Source organism: Lipophrys pholis (genome assembly GCF_963383615.2).
Source record: "Lipophrys pholis genome assembly, chromosome: 12".
Taxonomy (NCBI): domain Eukaryota; kingdom Metazoa; phylum Chordata; class Actinopteri; order Blenniiformes; family Blenniidae; genus Lipophrys; species Lipophrys pholis.
The window spans coordinates 28,815,680-28,839,389 of record NC_137641.1 but is presented as its reverse complement, the minus strand read 5'-3'; the positions used below and the strand labels follow the sequence as shown (position 1 = coordinate 28,839,389).

General features: G+C 45.7%; 3 protein-coding genes across 3 annotated transcripts in view; 2 read left to right on the top strand and 1 right to left on the bottom strand.

The window, feature by feature from the left end:
* The window catches only part of cdk5rap2 (CDK5 regulatory subunit associated protein 2), a 34,432-nt gene extending 32,519 nt beyond the window's left edge, over nt 1-1,913 (top strand). Inside the window, exons 49-51 of the mRNA XM_080476882.1 lie at nt 17-63; nt 175-229; nt 1,507-1,913. Of these exons, the coding sequence (XP_080333008.1) occupies nt 17-63; nt 175-229; nt 1,507-1,622 (218 nt within the window). The 3' untranslated portion in view covers nt 1,623-1,913. The remainder of the gene's footprint in view (nt 1-16; nt 64-174; nt 230-1,506) is intronic.
* Nucleotides 1,914-3,513: 1,600 nt separating this feature from the next.
* Nucleotides 3,514-18,408, bottom strand: nup188 (nucleoporin 188; the record flags this gene model as incomplete). The annotated part of the gene is made up of 42 exons (XM_080477316.1): nt 3,514-4,260; nt 4,395-4,524; nt 4,774-4,979; nt 5,055-5,276; nt 5,652-5,726; nt 5,803-5,940; nt 6,064-6,216; nt 6,308-6,400; nt 6,485-6,685; nt 6,898-7,076; nt 7,584-7,729; nt 7,806-7,891; nt 7,976-8,053; nt 8,531-8,726; nt 8,816-8,883; nt 9,139-9,208; nt 9,290-9,459; nt 9,544-9,750; nt 10,246-10,486; nt 10,683-10,808; nt 11,130-11,196; nt 11,283-11,403; nt 11,486-11,600; nt 11,696-11,772; nt 11,863-11,950; nt 12,057-12,183; nt 12,965-13,123; nt 13,255-13,381; nt 13,475-13,594; nt 13,697-13,789; nt 13,864-13,944; nt 14,108-14,308; nt 15,099-15,213; nt 15,556-15,767; nt 15,866-15,985; nt 16,103-16,195; nt 16,436-16,480; nt 16,658-16,738; nt 17,317-17,401; nt 17,482-17,555; nt 17,648-17,702; nt 18,368-18,408. 42 exons carry the CDS (start codon nt 18,406-18,408, stop codon nt 4,078-4,080), a joined length of 5,265 nt encoding a protein of 1,754 aa, XP_080333442.1. The 3' UTR covers nt 3,514-4,077.
* A 1,269-nt stretch (nt 18,409-19,677) lies between these two features.
* dolk (dolichol kinase) lies at nt 19,678-22,717 on the top strand (the record flags this gene model as incomplete). The annotated part of the gene is given in 9 exon segments (XM_080477645.1): nt 19,678-19,768; nt 21,008-21,063; nt 21,065-21,079; nt 21,081-21,101; nt 21,103-21,129; nt 21,132-21,173; nt 21,176-21,421; nt 21,423-22,553; nt 22,555-22,717. Coding segments are annotated over 9 exon segments (1,686 nt in total). The 3' UTR covers nt 22,612-22,717.
* Nucleotides 22,718-23,710: the final 993 nt, after the last annotated feature.

Below are 23,710 nucleotides of genomic sequence, written 5' to 3'. Positions count from 1 at the left end.
GTTTCCCTCTCCGCAGTGTCCCTGACTCACGGCGTGCTGAAGAAAGCCCGGGGGAACCTGGAGGTGAGTTTCACCCTCAAACGTCCCGGTGTGGATTCCAGTGCGGACGAGGAGCAGCGACTCACCCTGTCCCTCTCTCCCCTCTCGTCCTCCCCCGCCGGTTTAACGCCGTAGACAAATTACTGCAGCCTCTCCGGGCTGCAGGGCCCGAGTGGAGGAGCGGCGGCAGGTCAGTGCGGCGCCGCCGCAGCTTTCAGTTGACGTGAAGCATGAAGTTTCGTCTCCTGCATGACGGCGGCGCGACGGCGTAAATCCTCCGCCTGCGTTTTTTAAAAGAGGGTTTTATCAAACGACGGCGACATTTTCACGATGCATGAAGAGGCCGAGGCATGCTTGTTCGCTTTCTCGCCAAAGAGTCAGGAGACGGTTAACCGAGCGCCAACGCTGCTTCTTATTCATTCATTCATTTATTTTATTTGGTTTATTTGCACCAGAAAGTGTCAGTAAAATTTGCTTTATGTTGAAACTGGACTTACTTTTGGTTGTAAATTTCAACATTTTGCAAACGTATAGACGAGATTCCGTGACGTATCGTCTGCAGCACAACAGAGAAAATTTCAAATTAAAATAATTTACCGGTCCCGACCCAGTCCAGATGAGATTGGTGTTTATGTGGCCCCTAAACTAAAATGTTTAAAATTAAGATTTAAAACTATTTCAACAACTCCTGCACGTGACAGGACGTCCCTGATCAATCGATGTTTCGTGTGAAAATACTTCTAAATCAGAACGTTTATTTTCATATATTATAGTAAAGAAAAGGAAAGGGTAGTAATACGTCTCAAAAGTAGAAAAGAAAAAAAAGATATTGTTCAGCTGTCGGTATTTTAATTCCCTCCTAAAAATATAAGAACTAAAAGAACATGAAAACTTTTAAGGTCGTTGTACTAGTAAGTTCTTTGTTCTCACTGGTAAGACAATTACCTGCCTACTAGTACACAATCAAACCTACTAGTAGGCATGTGTCACTCACTAGTAGCCTCCTCGACACTACTAGTAGTGCTAAAATACCCACTAGTAGACATTTTGTGCCTCCCTCGTACTAATAGTGAGGTCAGGAGTACGCTACTAGTGGACTAGTAGTACTAGTAAGATAAAACTTACCCTACTAGTACCACTAGTAGACATTTTGGCACTCACTACTAGTACTAGTGAGGTAAAGAAAATAGGTTTGATTGCGTACTAGTAGGCCAAAAGTAGCACCAGTAGTGCTAAATCCAATACTAGTGAGACGCAGTCGTCTGAGTATTTATTAGACGTGAAGCAGGAATAATTTAGTGTTTTAGTGTTTCATGTGTCTAAAACTGAATAAACAAGTAAAGGTAATAAGCATCTTAACAAAATGTCGACGGCTGCACGTTCGTCCTGCATGTCTGCAGCTGCGGCTTCTTTCCAGCTTCCTGTTTCTTCACCATCACCATCATCATCGTCGTCTTCTTCTTTCAGGAGGTGCCGATCAATGGACAGTAGCGGAGCGCCGGCCCGAGCAGAGCGGCGCCCGGTCCGATTCCTCCAACGAGAGCGGCGGCGGCGGCGCCGCCTCTGTGCACTGCGGCTACTGAACCCGCTGCTCTTCATCTTCATCTTCGTCATCCTGCTGGCAAAGCGTCACCTTATTATTGCACATGTTCTTTAGGTACTGAAGCTGTAAAAGTTTATTCTCTTTAAAAAAAACAAAGAAAAGCCTCTGTATATACTTTGCCTGCTATTTTTTTCTTTTTATAAGAACATGAAAGTGTATTTTATTACCGACCGTGTTTTTACTTTTTTGTTTTATGTGTAGGAAGTTTTAAGGTCCCCGTCTGTGAAAAGAAATTATGTCCAAATGCAGTAAAGAAAACAGTTGACTGATGAAACCTGGCGAGTTTTGCTTTTATTTTGAAGAGACACAACCGGCCAACTTCAAGTTTGTTGTAAATAAAATGGTCAACTATATTAATTTTGCACAAAAAAATCTGTTTAAATTCAATGACTCCAGTCATAGTAAATTATTGATTAAAACAATTTACACTTTTGTTGCTACTTTACATATTACGGAAGAATATTAGGGCCATTGAAGGAAAAAACTTTTTTTGGGGCTAAAAAAATAAGTACTTGTTATGAACATGTGATTTTACACAGGAGTTCCTTGATTAATAAGAACATTTAAATAAGCAGCCCGGGATCCGTTCCTTTATCTTTCGTACTCGACGTGACGGAATAACGCTGCAGGCTTACTACTGTGTCTTCTAGTCCCGATACTGATAACTGACCGTGTTTATGAGCTAAATTCTGTCCTGAAGCATCTTTTCACCGCTTCATTAAACCGCCTGCGATGCATTTTGTAAAAGTCGTCACACCGCTGGCATGTGGATGGACGCACTTTGGAAAAAAAATTAAATCTCGACTTTGATTTTCGACTTTTTCTGAAGTGCACGAAGGTTTGTTTTTTTACCTGCAAATTTTTTCTTCTTCGGCGTCCCTAATACTTTTGTGTAATATATTAAATTATTTGCAAAAAGTAAAAAAATAATTATATATATATATATATATATATATTTGGTATGGAAGCGTATTGCATTCACATGAAAAAATAAAAATCTACTTTTTCTGAATTAATGACATAATTAACTCAGAATTATGAGATAAAAATTTAAATTTTTTTTTATAAATGGCTGTTTTTCTGAATTTATAAGATACTGTTTTTTGGAAAAATAAAAAATCGGATCCGCTATACCAGATCAAATAAAGCAGCCTACATCAAAATTACAGTTATATCAAACATTTGGTATTCAAAGTACAGAGCTTGTGCAAGTTAGGATATAAATGGCCGCCATTTGAACACGAAGGGTCTAGATCTGGCTTGGGTTTTCACAGGTTGTCTTTGCACCAGTGCAAACGGTGAACAATTTTATACTGAACCACTGCACGTCTGTGACATTGAAGAAGAAATAATATTGGCCTTTTGCCAAACTGAGTCCGATAAGGTTTCCTTCAAGTCATATTTCCCATTTCCGCTTAAGTCCATTCAAATTGGTCTCATGATAAGACGCGAGCAAGTTCTAGATCCTACTTAAAACCTTTTTAAACGTCTGTCCGGCAGTCCAAGAGTTCACCCACCAGTGACCGAGAGGGACGTAAAGGAAAACAGTCTAACTAAATTTCCTAATTGCAGATATCGGAAGAAAAGTGTGACTTTGGAACATTGAAGTTTTTGACCAACTGTTCAAAGGAACAAAAAGTATTGTCTATATACAAATTAAACAAAGAATGTAAGCCGTTCCCGTCCCAGATATTAAAAATCTCATCGGTCACTGAGGGGATAAACGTGATTTTTTTGAAATGGGCGCTGTACATAGTAACTTCGTAAGCTTGAACGAGCGCCGACACATACTCCTTTTAACAAATATTTACATATAATCACTCGTGTCGCCATAAGAAAAATTACAAATCACACTGTAACAGACGAAGAGAACCGGTTGTGGTATAAAAGTCCCTTTATTAGCATATAATACACACAAGTTTTGTTTAGTACAAATGTTGGCAGCCTTTTTGGAAACTCGCACACGGAGAAGCACAAATAAGAAAATAGGTTACGTTTCCGAGAATTAACAGAAAATGACTTGTACAGGATGAACTTTTAACCACCACTTTAAAAAAAAAATGAATATATAACCTTAAAACTAATTTTAAGTCGCACTTGAAGGGCGTCCGGGTTTATTTTGCGTCGTGGCGGCGGCGGCCTATAAAACTAGACCTGTGGAAAAAAGAAAAAAGAAAAAGAAGGACCATTGATGTTTAATAGAACCGAGGTCACGAGGAACAGTTTTCACTGGAGGTCAGGCGGCTTCCAAAGTCATCGCTTTGGTGGTGGGCGAACTTTCTCTTTTTTTTTTTTTTTTTGGCAAAATAAAGTTAGAAATTTCAAAAAAAAAAAAAAAAAGCATAAATGTGAAACACGGCACAATTCACATCCGCAAAAACACCGGGTGTGAACGAAAAAAAAAAAAAAAAAAAAAAAAAAAAGAGGATGAAGGACTATCTCTGCACCAGCCTGACGAAGGCCTGAACCAGCTGGATGAACGGCTCCTGGCCCTCCGGCGCCGCCTTGGAGCCCGGCGTGGCGGGCTTGGACTGTGAGGAGGGGAGGAGTCCGCCGCCGGCCGGCGACGACGGGGAACCTCGGCGGAAGTGACGGGACAGACTGGAGAGCAGCGTGCTCTGTGGGAGGGGGTGTGAGGGGGGTGGGGGGGACAGTTCATACTCATTAATCAGAGAGCAGGAACTAAGTAATGTTGTTTGTTCTGCCGAAAAAAATCATGTTTGGTGTTTGAAGCGAAGCTGCGGCGTCTCACCAGCTCCGAGCTGAGCTCCTGTTTGAGTCTCTGCTTGTCTCGCGGGAGGATGGAGGGGTCTTTGAGGCAGCGCACCGCCTGAGAGGTCAGGACGTAGAAGCAGTTCTCCATGGTGAACATCAGCAGAGACCTGGGGGGAGGGAGGGGGACACACACACACACACACACACACACACACACACACACACACACACACACACACACACACACACACACACACACACACACACACACACACACACACACACACACACACACACACACACACACACACACACACACACACACACACACACACACACACACACACACACAGGTTTTTTTCTCCTGCCGTCGCGTCGGCGTCTCCCGGGACGAGCGAGGCGACAGAGCGACTCACTTCAGTGCCTGGATCTCCTCCGAGGAGGCGAGGGCGACGATGCTGAGGGAAACCGGCTCCTTCTTCTTCTCCATCTCGCCCAGCATGCCGAGCGCCACGTTGACGGTGGCCAGTAGCGTCCCGAACGACGGCGCCACGTCGGGGTCGAAGGCCGGCGTGGTGAAGCTGAGCACGAACAGCGTCCGGTACTCGGCCAGGTCCATACACTGACACACGGGGGAGAGCTGCGTGAGTTTGAACCGTTTCTCTGTGTGTGTGTGTGTGTGTGTTCTGGTTCTGACCTGGTCCAGGAGGATCTGGCAGCAGTCGGGAGTGAAGTGCTGCAGGGTGGCCAGCGTCTTGCTGAGGATCTTCAGGAGGCTGCACTGCACAGCCAGCAGAGCTTTCTGCTCCGCCTCCTCCCGCTCGCCTCCACCTACCGCCGCTGCCGCCGCCTCCTTCGCCGGAGGGGGCCGCTGCGTCCTGGGGAGGGGCCCGGGGGGCAGCGCCTCGCCGTTTTTAGCCTGAGACCAGAAACACAGCGGATGAGAGTGAAGTGACCCAATTCTGATTCCTTTGCTCTGATCCGTTTTGGTGATGCAGGGATTCCACGCGGGCGCGACGTGTTACGGTTATTCCCCCCCCCGTCAGTCGTGGCACATTGGTAACATTCGCAATGTGACTTCACACGTCTGAACAGGTTCCTCTTAACGCGGCGTGTCGGTTCGTGACGTTCCTGATATTTGTGGAGCGCGGAAAAACGATCTTACACGAACATGAAGAATCACCTCGATTAGTGAAGTTCACAATCGAGTGTCGATTAGTTGTGATGCGCAATAGAGCGTGACGGCGTTCCTAATGTATTCTTTGTAACTTCAGTAACGTTGGTGGTTTCTGACCTGCAGGTAGTGATGCAGCATCTTCTTGCTGTGCAGCAGGTACGTGCAGGTTTGGCACAGGTAACACAGATGCACCTGCGGAGAGAGAGAGAAGACCTTCAGGACAGGAGCTCCAGTCGTGGCCTTGTTGGACGACGACGAGTGGACTGACCTGAATGTCTCGGAGCAGCGTGGGCAGGTGGAACTGCCACTCCTTACAGAAGCTGGAGAGCTGCAGCAGGAAGCCCACGGTGTGGTCGGCCTCGTCCAGACAGGACAGACTCTGCACGGTGCGCACTGCGTTCAGACACTGAGGAAGAGACGACGGCGTCATGTGGGACACGAAACAAGAGCAGTGAGAGCTTCACTTTTCTGACATGAACCCTTAAAACCGTAAACCTGTCTCTGCTGAAAGACGTGAAATCAGTCCCACCTGCAGAATTCGCTCCTGGTGGACTCCCACGAAGTCCAGGGCTTCGTTGACAAAGTTGTAGCGCAGCGTCTTGAGCAGACTCTCCATCAGAGACATGCAGAGGCGGTAAACTCCCGGCCAGCAGGCGGAGTCCTGGGACTTCCGGGAGAAGCTCTGCTCGGGCGCAGAGAGGAATTCAGTGTCATCAGGTCATTCTGATGCTTCGTTCGCTCTGTTCTTACTGGGACACTGTGGACTCTCTCACCTGCGACGCCCCGTTGGAAGAGCCCTCGTACACGCTGAGGAGAGGCAGGCAGATGGTTTGAATGACTCCGGCTCCGGCGACGGCCGCCGCCCCCTGGGGGGAAAACGAAGACGTCATTAAAGTCCCGACACGTTGAGTCTGCGTGAAAAAATGTTGGTTTACTTGGCCGGCGTTCACCTGCGGAGTGCGGGCGAGCGTGAGCAGCAGGTGGAGAGCCGCCTCGGTGAAGTACAGGTTGTTCTTGGAGCGCAGGCTGAGCTCCACGGCGCTCAGGACCGACGGCAGGACGGGAACCTTCCTCATCACCAACACCCAGTGCTCGCCGTCCTCGTCGGTGCGACACAGCTCCTTCGCCAAGTGGAGAGCCAGGACACACACCTGGCGGGGCAAAAGTGAGAAAGTGGACTGAATTAGGTAAAAGTTTGAATTACATCAAGCTTGAAAAAACAAAACAAAAACAAGATTAAATAAATAAGTGAGCATCTTTCTTCTTGATTCGTGGCTGTTTTCACTCGCAATTCTGTTTTCTGGCACCTCTACCTCTTAAAATGAGATTATTAGTCAGATGAGCCCGTGTTTGCCTGCCTCACCCCGTCTCTTTGGTCCTTCTGTGGGCCGCGAGGACAGTCTGTCTCCATGCTGTCCTCGTCCTCCACCGCGTCGCCCATCTGACTCGCGTGACGAGTGCTGTCGATGAGCGCCAGCGCCTCGTCTTTCACCGTCTCACACACCGACAGCAACAGCTGGGGCAGCTGGGAAATATCTCCGCCTAGGGGGGGGGGGGGGGGAGGAGAGAGAGAGAGAGAGAGAGAGAGAGACGCAGAGAGAGAGAGAGAGAGAGAGAGAGAGACGCGTGAACAAAAACAATCTTTATTTTCTCCCTGAGGTTCTCAAAAAAAAATTCCGTCCACTCGTCACTATGAACACGAGGCTTCAGGGCATGTAGTACATATGCCAGGCCTTTAGGGGCGCTGTGACTCACCAAATACACTGAAAACGCAAAAAAAAAAAAAGACACGGAACACATAGAAATTTAGAAGTGGACTCCTGCTGGAGCATATAGGGGCAACATCGTCATCTTTTTTCCCACAGATGATCGTCCACACCTCAAAGTCGAGCCGGCGAGTTAGAATTTCCCCACTCTGGGACCAGTGTTTTAAAACAAACAAACAAACAAACAAACAAACAAAAAACATTTTCGGGCTTCTAAAACGTCGCTTCGTGTGGATGATCGGTCAAAAACGGCGCGTTTACCTGCGTTTAAGTTACTTCTTACCATTGAGTCCTTGAATCTGCAGCACGGAAATGAGAGCAGAGAAGATTTTGGCTTTGGTCCTCTCCATCATCTGCTGGTCGGCTTGCAGGACGCTCTCCAGGATGAGGGAGAGCGGCGACAGGATGTCCGGAGCCGCTGCAACCACACTGGAGACGCACAGAGCAACAAGAGTCAACAAGACAACAACAAGAGTTAAATAGCATCAACTGCATGAAGACACACCTTCGCCACTGTTTGAGGAGGATGAGGAGCAGAGTGGCCATCATGGACCCGAGGCGAAGACAAGGTACAGACGTGGGCGACGTCAGCTGGAGGAGAGAAATTATTTAGCAAATTAGGAAGAACAAATATAGATAAAATACAGCGTGGTTATTCAAGTTGTGGCGACTCACAGCTGCTTTAGTTCCGTCTAAAACGTCCATGAAAAGCTTCAGTTTGGTTGAATCGTCTGTCAGCTGCATCACATCGGACTGAAAATTAAAAACAAAGCAAATATTATTCAACTCAAAAAAAAAATCCTGCTCGAGTAAAACCATGAAGAATTAGTTTGGACAATAGGTCAAATATTTAATTTGGTTAAGTTACAAGACGATAAAACCTTTTTTTTTCTTCTGAATGTCTGGCTCAGTGAGTTTCAATTATATTAATAATAATATACATGACAAGATATTATAAGAGGTTACAATCTCCTTCAAAACACCATCATACATCCACACTGGGACAGTTTGGAATTAAGACATACAAGCACCTTTCGTGTGCAGCACAGGGTGGATTTTGGCAAATTGAGACGGATCAAGGAGGAAATTATATAGAAATATATACTTTAATTATTCATGCTAAGCTAACAAAGCTGAGCTAAAAAAATTTAATAAATCAGCTTCTGACTAGAAGCCATATATACAACAAATCAAGACAAAAGCTTGTTGCCATCAGCTCCGGTCACGTACGTGGCTCGTGGCGAGAATCAGCAGCATGCGCCAAGCAGAGATCAACATCTGGGTCTCTGCGAAGCAGCAGATTCCTTCCTCCTCCATCTCCGCCACGTGGCTCACCAGCGACTTCACGTACTGCGACCAGTATTCGTAGCGCCGGGCGTTGGAGAACTTCTGCAGGCCGTCCTTCAGGCACTGCTCCAAGGAGCCGCTGCAGCCAAACAGAGGCCACAGCCGTCAGGTGAGGCGGGAGGGGAGCGTCTGGAAGTTTATTGTTCAGGAGATAAAATGCGGGGCTACCTGACGACGTAGTAGATCTCCAGGCCGATGATTTTCATGACAAAGGCACAGGTCTCGAGGACGCAAGGCTGCGGGGGACAAATGACAAAAACAGAGGTGTGGTTACACGATTACAATTATACAAAAAGTCAGGTTTCGTGGGTTTTTAATCCCTAAAAAATAAATAATATTTTATATATATATATGAATTCTTTTCAGGTCCTTTATATCGTACTACAAAGAAGAAGAATCTCAGATCTTCAAAAAAAACTACTATTTCTGGAGATGAATCTGAAAAATAACAGATTTTTCTTAAATGTATGCGAGCCCCAAAGCAAAAGTACCTCTGCGGTGTCTGAAGGTGGTGTGAGGGTCCCAAACAGAGGCGTCGTCAAATTCTCCCAGAACCGTTCTCTGGAGGAAAAGCACGGCAAATTAAACAAGTTTTCAGAGACTCTGACTGTAAAAATGAAGTTTGTGAGAAACTGTGCGTACTTGGTGCGGAGGACAGAGATGGCGCTGTCCCTGCGGTCCTGCCACAGGGCGAGGAGGAAGGCCAGGGCTGCTCGGTGCAGCAGGGGGGGGCACCAGTACTTCCCCTGCTGTTTGGAGTCGATCAGGTCCAACACCACGTGCAGACAGCTCCACTCGCCCAGGAGGAACTCCTGCAAGGCGTAAAACACTGCGATGACCCGCAGTCCTAAAGCTGCGGCACTAAAAGCAAAAAAAAACAAAAAAACAAAAGGTACCTTTGAACCTTCGCTCCCGTCTTTCACCTCCAGGTTGAGGAAGAGCTCGATGAGGCCGGGCTGCGTTTCCACGGCGACGGTGAGAAACTCCAGGATCATGACCTTGATCCTCATGTCTTCGGTTTTGCTCTGCAGCCGCGTGAGGAACGCGTCACGGATGGCGGCGGCGTCGCTGCCGAGGCAGGCGTAGACCGACATGGGCGCCACCTGAACACAACACGAGTTCAGCGCTTCATCACGGCGACACTTAAAGGTACAGTACAGTCAAATTAAAGCGAGGCTACTTTTACATTCTGTGGCAGAACCGAGTCTCTGAACAACCAGCTGGTGCAGTGTGTGTTTTAAGTGGAAATTAAAGAAAAGTCCAGCCTCTGTGGCCTTTTACTTCTCAGAGTGACGACAAATTGCTTCGCTGTTCATTTCCTTAGCTGATGTTTAAAACGAAGCTGAAAAAAATTGGGTAAATCTGTGCTTAGTAATAATTCTAAATCTCACACATTTGCGAAGCCCGTTTCTTAATTTCCCTTTTGAATCGTGCCACGTTTGAGTGGAACATGCATCTGTGGGATGAGCAGCAGCAGCAACATGACGTTGGCAGGCTGCTTTATCTGCCATTGACTTGTTTTGAACTTATAGGATTAATATTAAGACGCCATTCAACAAAAACCGTGGTAATCCTCTACCACCATTGGTAAGTCTTACTGTGGCGAGCCGCTTGAGCAGCTGGATGGCGAGACGAGGCAGCGCCGGGTCGTGTTTGTGGTAGATATATTTGGCCAGGACGACGATGAGGTTACTGCCGTGGCCGCCGTGCTGAGTCAGCGCCTGCTCCAGAGGGGACACGGTGTCGGATGGCGGCTTCAGCCGGATGACGTTGTTTGTGACGGAGAAGGCCAGTTTGACCGTCTGGATGAGGATCTGACCGGGACCCTCAGAGCCACAGCTGGAAGCATCGGGAAGGGGTGAAATATATCATGTGGATTTATCTCATATAGGCGAACATAAAGGTAAAGCATCAATTCAGCCACAATGACCCAAAAGACTTTAAACCATTAAAACATAATGTATGCAGCAAATAGTAAAAGTCAGGGTCTGTTGAAAGCGAAGAGGAAATCATGTAATTTAATCAGACGGTTCACCTGCTGGGCTGTGCGGCCAGGACGACGTCTATCGTGTCCACACCGACTCCCATGATGTTGACGACCGCCTGTCCAGCTTCGGTGTTTGCCAGGCTGTAGATACAGAGAGACTGCAGCGTGGGAGTGCTGCACCAAGAGCGAGAGGAGAACGTGAGAAACTTCACGGGGTTACAGGCGATGCGCTCACCACAATGATTTCATCTTGTAAATTGACTGACTAAAGTATATTGTTATGCAGAAATTCTCCCAGTGATGCATACAACTTCCACGTAGTACTGTTATTAGTACTGTTATCAGATTGTAGTCACAAAGTCTTCGTGGTTAGTTTAAAAAAATATATATATATTTTTTTTTTAAATGAAGAAAATTAATGATCTATTCATATTACACTTAAGTTGTTAAGTGTGTATTTGTTGTCCCTCCATGAGATATAACACTCATCCTCACCTGCCCTGGTCCTCTCCCTCGGGACTCAGATTGAGAATAGCATGAATCAGCTCCAAAATCAGACAACCTGCACAGAAATGAAGGAGTCTATTATTATTCACAGTCACTTTTTTCCCCCAATTGAGAATAATAATAAAAAAAACAAACCCTTACCAATCCTTTCTCTGACTCCGTAGGCGTTGTAACGCCATTTATGATACGTGGGCAGCATCTCCTTCAGCACCAGCAGCACACAGGGGATCAGACCTTTGTTCTGGGTGCTGCCGAGCTGACCCTGCAACACAATCAAATATGCCCTTTGCACATTACAGCAGCCCGATTACAGATATAACAGTTCTCTTCGGAGGCTGAATCACCTTGACCAGGGTTGTGAGGAGGCGCAGAAAGGCGATGGTCACAGCGTACTCGCCTCTGGGCTGCTCTATCTGGACCAGCAGGTTGCCGTAATTACCTGCCTTCATTCCCTCAGCACTGGGAAAACAAAAAAGAAAAAGAAAAAGATATTTCTCAGTAGTTTAGAAAGGAAGCGTGTTATATTTACCAGGCGGGAAATATTTCTAGTTCACCTGAGACACTGAGCCATGGTGGTCAGAGGGTTGGAGGCGAATGGGAGGAAACCAGTGTGATGCAAACTGGACCACACCTGAAGGGAAAAAGAAAGAGAAAAATAATCTGGTAAATGTATGAAGAATTAATTTCACCCTCCATTTTTGAAGTGAAAGGCAGAACCCACCTTCCCCGGCATCCTGGCAGCCAGGACAGACAAGCAGTTGACGCAGGAAGCGATCACGTCCACGGGAGGGTTGATAACTGACGTTAATCTGATAAAGACAAAAGAAAGAAAAATAACAAATCCAGGTATGTTTTCCAAATCCAATCCAAAAGAACACACGCCGTTGCCTTCCCGTCCCGGGGAGGTCACTGTACCTCTGCAGCAGCATGTAGATGCGCGAGGTGAGCGGCAGCAGACAATCAGACACCGTCCAGTCGGTGCTGATGATCTTGTGGACCAGGTCCAGGATGGGCTTCACTCGCGCACAGTGAGCCAAGACATCTGGAACGACAAAATGGAAATCTGCAGTGAAACTTCAACGGGCTTCAACAACCAGTTAGCTTCAGCTGATAAGTCGGCAGGTTTCATTCATGATGATCAAAAACACCGACGGGTCGCTGGATGTAAATCAGCCTCAGCAACAACGGGACTATTGTGTAATTTGTCCATAAACACAAAGTGATGATGTGAAAACTGCTATTCTACTCCAGGTGAGCACTAAAACAAACCTATTCTCTTTAATAAGCAGGTCTCAACTGTGGAGTGAGTCAACTGAATTCAAGAGTCAGAACGCAGAAGCATTTCATCTTTGCGGCACATCTTAACAAAAGATCTACCTTCACTCTGTTTCGGCTCGAAATGCCAAAAATGCAAAGCGTTGCTCCTTCATTACAAAGGACTATAAAGCGTATTCGATTATGAACTGACCACAACACTGAAATAAATAATAAAAACAAAAAAACTAAGCACATTTACAGCTGAACATTGTTCCTTACAAATACACAATGTGTTCTTGTTTAACAAATTTGTATTTAAATATACGTGCCCGCATTCAAAACCAGGAAAACTTAAAAGAGACAAAACTGTGGCCCTTTTTCATCTGGTGCTCATTTCCCTTCGTGAGGTAACCGATGAGCTTCACGATCAACTTTCAATCAAAACAAACTTTAAAAGAATTATAAAAACCTGCCGGCTCAACAGACAGCGGTTGTGTTTTTATAAACACTGAAATTTGTATAGTCGTCTTCCTCTCCCCCCCAGAAGAAGAAGTTGAGACGAGCACCTGCAGTTGAAACGACGTGCAGCAGCATCTCCACCTCGCAGGTGAAGAGAGTCCAGGAGCTGTAGGAGTAGTCCCACCTCACCACGTAGCTCTGCTCGCCCCCGATCATCACCTGGCCCAGAACCCCCTGCGGCATCCACAGGTTGGTCTGCCCCGTGCCTGAGGGAGGGAGACCAAACATTGGAACACAAGGTCATGAAATTCAAGAAGCAGTTATCTGAGATGTAATCTATAAATAATATTATGTAGGTGTTTAGATTGCGTAGGAGAAAACAAAACAAAAGGCTAACCGAGAGGGTAGAGGAGTTTTTGCGTTTGCCTCCTCCAAAGTGTCTCGTCGTCCTTGGATATGACGTCGTTGGGCTTGTGTTTGTAAACTTGTGTGTAGAAGGACATCTTATCCAAAAAGTTGTAAACCTGTTGAAGAGAAGTCAAAGTGTATTTACATCAGGAGACCAAAAAAAAAAAATAAATAGAGAGAGAGCGTTGGTGTGTTTGCATAACATTTACCTTTTTAACGGTGGATTTGTTGGACAGAAGTGCCGTTAGCAGCTGCAGCAGAGGCCCGATCTTGTGAGGAAACATCCCCACTGCGCTGTCCAGGATCATCCCCAGCCCCATGTTAGGCTTCTGCAATTAAAAAACGTCAAAACAAGACAGCACATCAACATTTGTCCAAACGTGTTCTACCCAAATTCAAATGAAAGAAAATCCTTCGATTGCCTTCCGCACCATTTCCCAAAAGACTTCAGCCAAACTGGGAGCAGAGAGAACCTCGCATGCAGCATCAATCAGGTGAGAGCACTGCGTGGCCACGCCGTCAATCTGAGGCATGAGAAGAAAGCACGTTAGCAATTTAGGTTCAACCTGACACACTGCTGTATAATAACGCCGCGTACCTGTAGGCTCTCCTCTTCAAAAGAAGTGATCACGAATGACAGGAGGCCATATATGCACATTTTTGCTGTGCTTGCTGTACACTGGAAGGAGAGAGTGAAAACATATTATTGAAGTAAAAAAAACAAACTATAGAAAACCTAGATTGTGGATTGTGACCTGCTAAAAAGACCTACTTCTTCTAATGAAATAGTGTCTCCATTTTACCTAAAGGTGATTCTTGTCTTCTCAAAGCCAATAACTTACGTTATTCCCAGAGACTCCGAGGCCTTTCAGCATGGTAGAGAGGTACTGGAACACTCCGAGCTGCAGCGCCGTGTTGCCGATCCTCCGGATCACCGGACTGGTCTCGTCCGGTCTCAGAGTGTGTCTCAGCAGGACCCAGGCCAACAGCACTGGCCCGTGATGAGGAATGTCCCCGAACGTCAGCAGCAGCTGGTCCATCTCCTGGAAGAGACGCGACGAAAATGAACAGGCTGAAATATCAAACGAGTCCAACGAAAATTGCGTACAATTTTAGTTTTATTTTGCTTTTATAATTGTCGCGGCAGCTTTATTATTTCTCTGTAGTAAGTTCATGGTTGTGGTAGAACCGTTTACCGTGTTGAGAGATGGCACCTTGAATTACCATGATCAGTCAAACTATAATCTAGAATATTCTCGGGCATAAATGCATCTCATATTATCTTGCAGAATGTGACACATTGAGACGCTTGAGGTTTACTAAATGTTCCCACCGTAAGAAGCAAACAAGGCGAAGCAGCTTCTAGTTCCTACGCTGCTCACCTGTGGAAAAAACCTCCTGCAAACACATTTTACCTTTTTTTTTTTTTTTTTTAAATTAGGACTTAAAACACTATTATCTGTTTAAGCTTTCTAATAGACGATACAAATTTGTTGACCTTTATTTTAATAAATATTTTACTTTGTTTATTCTCCTTTTTTTAATCACTTTGTTTTAATGTATTTCCTTGTATAGCACCTTCAAAAAAAGGCAAGCAAAAAAACTTAAAAGATATATATATATATATATATATGCATAAGGAGCAGAACTCAGTGGATCTAATAAGGTCGGCCTTCCACAGTAGACCAGGTTTTCAACTGCCCACCCTTGAAATACTCAGAAATCGAGGTTTTACTTAATTCTTTCATTCCTGGAAAGCTTTCAGCCGAATTCACTGATTCTCAAAAACGGTAGATGGTGCACCACCGGTGGTAACGTTTACTTGAGACAAACCTTAACGACTTCTGCAGCACTGGAGAACTGGTGTTGTTCTGTACAATCTTCCAGAGCACACTTGTGCAAGAAGTCAATGTCCATTCCTTCCACCAGGATGAGGGAGCTCAAGTATCTGCAAGCAAGAGGAACAGAAAAGAGATTAATATAAAATAAATAAAAAGCTGGCAATACAAATAAAACTCTCAATATATATATAAACCAGAAAACAGTAAATTCAGCAATAACTCTCCATCAGTTTATAGGTCAGTCAAGCAAACAAATGCGCAACAAAAAAAAAAAGCAGCGGAGCGGAGCTATTGTGATTCCTAATGCTAATGTGCTCTATAATGAACTATGTGGCAATAATTCACCATTTGATGTTCAATATCCTTCAATATCCTTCATGAACAGATCCTACCGAATTCAAACTTAACAACTGCCAAAATGAACCCAAACTCTTCGGAGGTGCACTTACCCAATCCGGTCGACCAGCGCGTCCATGCTCTTGTCCACCAGGTGTCTGTTTGTCTGCCGCAGACCGAAGCCCTCTTCTTTGAACATTTTGGTGAAGCTCAGGAGGTCAGAAGGGCTCATCTCAAAGTAGGCGTAATACAGAAAGATGATCTCCAGCAGCAGAGACTGTTCTCTCAGACACTGCAGGAACCAGCGCGACACCTGCCTCTCCGTCTGGAAACACGAGCAACAAAAAACGTGAGTGAATATATATAGAATGACAACTAAATACACGTCAATCATTCAGTCAGTCATTTTTTTTTTTAAATCACCATGTGGTTTCCGTGGGTTTCCCATGTTGGCGCTTCCGCCTTGAAGAGACTCTCAAACTGTGCCTGATAGCAGCTCACAAGGTCTTTCTCCAGCTTAGTGACACAGTTACTGTACTCCGCCTGAGCAGAAAACACACACACGCACACACGATTACAGTACAGAAGCAAAAACAAGAACTACATGGTTCATGTAAAAGTTGTTCTTCACCTATCTGACTGTATAAAAATGATTCTTACGCTGTAGGGATGGCGCTCGTCCTGAAAGTAAGTCAGCAGGAGGAGGACGCATCTGAGCAGACACATCCGCTCCTCATAGTAATAATCAGCTATCTGTAACAACAAATTTAAAATAAAAAGTCAAAGTTACATTGAAACATCAAAAATCGAGTGATGGAGAAAGCTGGATAATCTAGCAGCAAAAAGCCTTAATGTGAAGGAACACATATACGTTGAGTCGTATTATTGATATTACATTTGTGAGAGTAGCAAGTAGTTTTGTGCATCCAGATCGGTTTGTGTGCATTAAAAAAAATAAAAAAGTTGCGCATGCCTCAAAAGCTCTGCACTGACCTTCAGCAGCAGCGCCTGGCTTTGCCTTTCATCCTTGAGAACAACCTGTAATGTTAAATAAAAGCACTTTATCATTAGATATTGGACAGAAATTTTAATTCATAGCAACAAAGGCGGAAAAAAAAAAGAAGCTTAATATCATGTAAAACCAAAAGTTTTGTTGAAAACAAAGATTGCAGACGAAGATTTCACCACATATGTCGAAGCAGTGACAACAAGTACCTTGAGTGAATCACGGGTTCCTCTGTAGTCCTCCTGTAGGTAGCACTGTAAAATCTGTACACTCTGCTGCTCATCGAGATTCTGTAAGGATATCAAAAGACTATTGATTAAAATGGTTTAGGTCATGAAAGATGTACTGAAACACATGAACTACAATTGGACGTATTTATATTATGTAAACTCACTAAAATATTCATACAGAATACAGACAGAGATACTGAAATAGTTATAATATATATGTCTACAATAAAAATAGACATATTTGTGGCTGCAGTCACTCAAACAAAACCAAGCAAAAGGTTTTTATTGGAATCAATACAAACTACTTAATTATTCAAAATTTTCCTTTGTGGTGCAGTTTATATTTCTCATTATTCTTTATGATGAATCGCTCTGTGATAACTTGATAAATAATTTTGTGCAATAGGTTTGTATAGGTAGAACTTGTATTTATCTATTTATTGTAAATTTATACAGTACTTTTCTGTGTCACCCTCTGTTTGTTTGTTTTTTTACATGCCATCAAAATGATTAATAATACAATATATTGTATGTTTTATTTTGTATGCACATGCAGAAAATCCAAATTCCTTCCTTCATTCATTCATTCAACCAAACACTTCTGACATTTTCTGGCAAAGGAGTTGTTGATTTCTTACCAGAAGTTTACTGATCCTCAGACCAAATTCCTTCAAAGGCTGCGCAACATCTTTGTTGTCCTTCACTTTCCCAGCAGAGGACGAGCTAAAACCAGCGATAATGACAACTACATTAGGAATCCTAAAAAGTAATGTAACTGTAATTAAAAATAACAGCGGGCGTACCTGGGTGGTTTGTAGTAACTGAGTCCTTGATGCAGTCTGTCCCAATGTCTGTCCAGCTCGGCTTCTATCTGACCCTGTGGGGGTCAGATAGAAGAACATCTGTTGGTTTACCTTCAGATTTAATAACACTTCACATTTCATGACTACTAGTGTCAAGCAGACATACCGGCTCTCTCAGTGCAGACCTGCCGAGGAGAATAGTCCATAATTCTCGACAGCTCCTAAAACAAGAATGACACTTCGTTGGAAAATGTGATTATCAACAACAAGGGGGGAACTAATCTACGTGATGCATCGTCAAGCGCCTTCAGGTGAACACTTAAAAAAGTAGTTTATTAAATGGTGATATATTATAACGTCCAAAGTAGGTCTTCCTTGGTTTTGAGAAAAGTGCACTGGAAATATTAACAGCATGTGACAGATCAGCTGGTTTAATTTATTGACAGACCGAACGTGACAGCAGGGAATATGATTTTTATGTTTTTTTTAAAATAAGGGTTAGCTCTTCTTCTGATTCTATCAGCAACGTTGGCGTTATCGTGGTCAGACTGACCCGGGATGCTAACTAAACCACTTTGACTTAATACTGCAAGTCAAAAGACTGTAACCTGGCCGTAGTGTCCGGCAGTGCCGTCCTATTGTTGACATGCGGCTGACACACCGCGCTGCTCACGAGTCATTCAAACCAGAGCTGCTAGCAGATGCTAAGCTAAGTTAGCGTGTTGCTCAGGGCTCAAAATAGAAATTCTGAAATCTGAACGTATCTGCTAACCCGACGAGTTAGGAAGACATACTGGGGATGAATCATCTCCCGCCAACAAATAATTTTCAAATAGTTGTTTATTAAGTCCAGACTTTAAAATAAAGTTTGTTGCTATGCTCCTACCTGACGCTCATCTCCGATTCCGCCATCTTCACTCCTGCCATCTGATTGGCTGATGGTCAATTTGGTCACCAACAACGTAAGCACGTTCTCCTACGTGGACGGATTCTTCTTCTTCATGAGCGAGATAGACAGCATGACGATGCTTACTGTACTGCCATCTAGCGGAAGTTACAGCGGAAGAAACAATAATTCTACCCAGTAAAGAAAGTTGCTCCGACTCTTCTTAACGATTTGGCAAAAAAATCTAAAACAAAATAGAAAATGCGACAATAATGTCTCATACAAAGTGTGCTACTAAATACTACATTGTGACGTGATAAATTGTAGGTCTAAGGAAGAAACATACTTATTTAAAAGCACATAACTGAACCAATATAAAGATGTATCCTATATATATGACCCTAACCACATATATATGTTTAAAGTCTCTATATTGTGCCGCTTGTATGTGTGTGATTTTTTCTCTCCAATATTTTCTTTTAATAGAATAAAGATATAATGAATCTCGCGCCTTTAAGAGATATTTATACGCGCGCACCACGTGACCCGGCTGTCAAACATGGCCCCCTCCTTCTGGGTGTGAGGACTGAGGAGCGACAGCTGCTGACAAAGGAGACAGATCTGTCCAAACAGGACCGCGGCGCCCCTCGGACCGGATCCCTTATGCGGTAGGTACTCCAGCCTCGGTCACTCCGTCAGCCCGGGACTCGAGTCCCTCCAGGCGGGCTGGCGCGCGCTGCCGACCCGGCGGACTCAGCTGAATTAGCTCGATGCTGCAGCAGCAGCAGCATCCCTGTGGTTCGGCTCCAGTGAGGATTCGGCTGCTCCTCCCTGGACCCAGGCCGCTTAAATCAGAACGTGGATGGAGGTTTGATGTTTTCCTGGACAGATGTGGCCTTGGATGTTTCCTGGAGATCCAGGCTGAGAGAGAGAGAGAGAGAGAGAGAGAGAGAGAGAGAGAGAGAGAGAGAGGAGAGAGAGAGAGAGAGAGAGATGAGAGAGTCGAGAGAGAGAGAGAGAGAGAGAGAGAGAGAGACGAGAGAGAGGAGAGAGAGAGAGAGAGAGAGAGAGAGAGAGAGAGAGAGAGAGAGAGAGAGAGAGAGAGAGAGAGAGAGAGAGAGAGAGAGAGACGAGAGAGAGAGAGAGAGAGAGACGAGAGAGAGAGAGAGAGAGAGAGAGAGAGACGCGCGTGTCCCTCAAACCTGCAGGGAACAAAAGGTTGCAGCTCTATTTCTCCTCGATCTGAGCTCAGAGGGTGAAGAGAGAATTTCACACGGGCCGGATGAATGTGCAAAGTGAGGCCATGGTTCATGACGGGGGAGATAAAGCAAGAGAGCAAGGTCCAGCCTGAGGACAAACCGTCCAGAGAAACGGGACAGTCAGTCTTCTCTCGTGTCCCAGGTTGGATTAGTGCGTAAAAATATTGATCCAAGCAGGATGCAGTCATGAAACGTCTTACCCACAAAACCACACACCGGATGTTGAAAGTGACATTTTACCCTCTAATGGGAAAATATTTGACATTTGATTGCTTCTCGAAATAGTTGGGACAGGACAATGTTTATATATGAGTATATGTTCTTATGAAGCAGCAATCTGTGCAGTGGCAGGATGTTCTATCTCGCTTCTTAAAAGTCCTAAATCATATTTTTCTACCGAGCTTTGGTTTAATGTCAATTGATTGGTATTCGTTTGGAATATGAAGTTCCCATATAAAGACAGGCTGAAATGACTTCTTTAATGTGAAAGAAAGCTTCATCGAACAATCCCATCATGTCATCTTTAAATGGAGAAAACAAAAGCTTCTTAGTTTTTGCAAACTAAGTTGTAGTTTCTGGTTATTTTCCTTTGCAAACTGATTCGACGGGGATGAACTTTTTCCGGAAAGCGTCATGTGAGAACCCCCCCTGAGGCTGCTTCACTGTGGACAGCCTCCAGAAGACAAAATGATCAGTGTGATTCAGATTAATTAATGACTTCAGAGAGAAAAGTTCATCTGAAGGGGCTTCAAACACATTTAACTCGTAATCATGCACAGATTTTATACATATATATATATTTTAATATTGTTTCTTTTTCCTCCGTCCTGGTCCTTGAGGACAGTTTGACTGGTGGAGAGTAAAAAAAAAAAAAAAAAAAAGGTTAAAAATTTGTTCTATGTTTCTTTTTTGTAATGGTTTATTGAGGCAAATTGTGTCCTTGAACAAACTGTTCTTTTTTTAAACACATACGGAGTATTGCCTCATATTATTTTACCATCGATGGAGAATCCCGTCGCCTTACCAACCCGTTTCCACTTTTCTTTTGGTTACTTCTACTTTTGATCGTCTAACTTTTACTACGTTATTCACTTTTATAATTATAAATCTTGAACAATATTGAAAATGTTTTGTTGCATGTGAGCAGCGACTGCGCGAGAGTATTCTTTGTAGAGTACACAGAGAATCTGATACTTTCACTTGATTAACTGTTGTTTTTTTTTGTGACACAATAAAGTTCAGGCGGCGTAAAACTTCCACTGATTCCTCTCTGTTTTTCCAGCGAGGAGGAGAAAAGTACCTGCCAAACGATGAAGTGCGTCAGGAGGACAAACTGACCGACGTTATGATCCAGTCGTTCCTCCACCTCCTCCTCCACCAGCGCCGCCATGCATATCTAACCCCGTCCTGGTGGAGTCCACCGTGGTGCTGGCGGTGTGTGCTGTGCGTCCACTACGGTGGTCTGGAACCAGCACTTCCTGGTGCAGCATCGCCCTGGTGGTGCTAGGCCTTTCTACGTGCAGCACAAATGGGACCGCCTGCTGCGGATCGAGGCGGCGCCGTCTTCCAGTTCCGCCCGACGGCGAACAGCGGCATCGTCCCGGCGTCCATGGTGATGCCGCTGCTGGGCCTGGCGCTGCGGGAGAAGTGCTCCGCCTCGGGGAACGTCTACTTCGAGCGCTTCTCCATGGTGGTCACCATCACCGGCATGATGCTGGCGCTGTTCCTGTCGCTCATCGCGCTGGGCATCACCCGGCCGGTGCCCACCAACACCTGCGTGATCGCGGGGATGGCGGGCAGCGATGGCGGGCAGCGCCATCCTCTACACCACCAAGCAGACGCTGACGGTGTCGGAGGTCATCGAGGTCCTGGAGGTGCTGCTGATCTTCGTGTACCTCAGCCTGATCGTGCTCTACCTGCTGCCGCGCTGCTTCACGCCCGGCGAGGCGCTGCTCGTGGTCGGCGGGATCAGCTTCATCGTGAACCAGCTCATCAAGCGCTCGCTGAACCTGGCGGAGGTCAAGGGCGACCCGGTGAACTACTTCCTGCCCGTGGTGGTGGTGGGCTCGCTGCTGCTGGGGGTCTTCTTCGCGCTGCTCTTCTGCTTCATGGAGTCGGAGACGTGGGTGTCGTCGCTCTTCTTCCACACGATGACGGCGGTGCTGGCGCTGGGGATCCTGATGCCGTGGCTGTCGCTGTTCATCGGCCGCCACCCGCTCATGTGGCTGCTGGACTTCGTCGCGCTGAACGAGCGGCGGCTCTGCCTGCTGGCCTACTGGGCGCTCCTGGCCGTCGTGGCCACCGGCGTCGTGCTCCACCAGAACTACCAGCGCCAGGCGGGGTCCAAGAAGCACCAGGCGTCCACCATCGTGAGGAAGTACTTCCACCTGATCGTCGTGGCCACGTACGTCCCGGGGCTGATCTACGACAAGCAGCTGCTCCACGTGGCGTCGGTGGGCTGCCTGGCCGTCTTCCTGTTCCTGGAGTACGTGCGTTACTTCAGGATCCGGCCCCTGGGCCAGCTGCTCAGGCAGCTGCTCACGCTCTTCCTGGACGAGCGGGACTCCGGGCCTCTCATCCTCACCCACGTCTACCTGCTGCTGGGCATGTCGCTGCCCATCTGGCTCTTCCCCTCGCCCTGCGCCCCCAAGGGGGTCCTGCCCGGGGCCGGCGGCCTGGTGCCGTATGCCGGCGTGCTGGCCGTGGGCGTGGGCGACACGGTGGCCTCCGTCTTCGGCAGCGCCATGGGGGAAATCCGTTGGCCCGGCACCAAGAAAACGATGGAGGGCACCGCCACGTCGGTGTTCGCGCAGATCATCGCCGTGGCCATGTTTCTCATCTTCGACGGGAGCATCAACCTGAACTCCACCTACTCGTGGATCGTGGGCTCCGTCACGCTGGTGGCGCTGCTGGAGGCCTACACCTCCCTCCCAGATAGACAACCTCCTGCTCCCGCTCTACCTCTTCATCCTGCTGTTGCTTTGAATGGCGCAAACAAACAAACGGATCCTTCCCTCCCGCCAGCGATCAGCCTCGTCAGAGAGGAGGAGGAGGACAATGAGAGACGATATCAGACGTACCAGAATCGATTCATTAGCACAAGGCAGGAACGAGACTTCCATCATCGGAAATGAATAAATGCGTCAGTAAATTGCACCGAGGAGTTTTCTTTTAAAGTATTCGGTTCAGGAAATGTGACTTCAATTCTATGCAGTCTGGCGCATGCTTGGGTTTCCTGCTTTTTAGGTCGACGGGCTCTCGATCACGTGTGAATGTGATGGTCTGTGTACAGACTGTTCAGGTCCAACCACACCACGAGTCTGCAGACACATCCAGATTATAGAAAATACACCCACGGTAGCTTAGTAACAGCTGCACGGTGGTGTTGGCGGTTAGTGCAGCGAATAGAATTCCAGTCGGGGGGCTTGGAATATTTACTTTGTGGAGTTTGCATGGTCTGCAGGTTTCCTGGGTTTTTTTTCCCCACAGTCAGCAAAAAGAAAAAAAATTATTTGGCGATTTTAAATTTGCTGAATGTCTGGATCGTGTATGGATGGCCTATTTCCAGAGGTAAAACCCTTTATGACATAAGTATAGTTAGAAAATGTTAAAATGCACTAGGGGAAAAAAAAAATGACGACAAAACAAACATTTCACTCAACTTCTTGTTTCTGGTGGATTTAATGACATGAATTTATATTTAAGTCATTTGTTTACTCTTGATTATGGTAGTTTGACAGTTTTATTCACGCAGGGTCAATAAATGTTTGAAACTCTGCTCTTTACTTTGTGACTTTAAAGTCTCAGTCATTTCAGTATTTTGGAAGAAATCTGAGGAAGAGTTGCTAAATACAGTATTCCCGGCGGCGGCGTTCGCTTTCCGTCAACGACCCGACCCGACCCCTGAAATACTCGACCGCTGACGCCGACAACTGAATTATGTAACGGGGGGGATTCAGTTTAGCAAAGTGGGAAACAAAAGTCTTTTAAATTCTTATGATTTTTGATCTTTTCCCCCCCAAATCCAGAAACAACCTTGCCTTTGTATTGCCTTTGAAGAACATTATTTAAACTTAACTTGTAC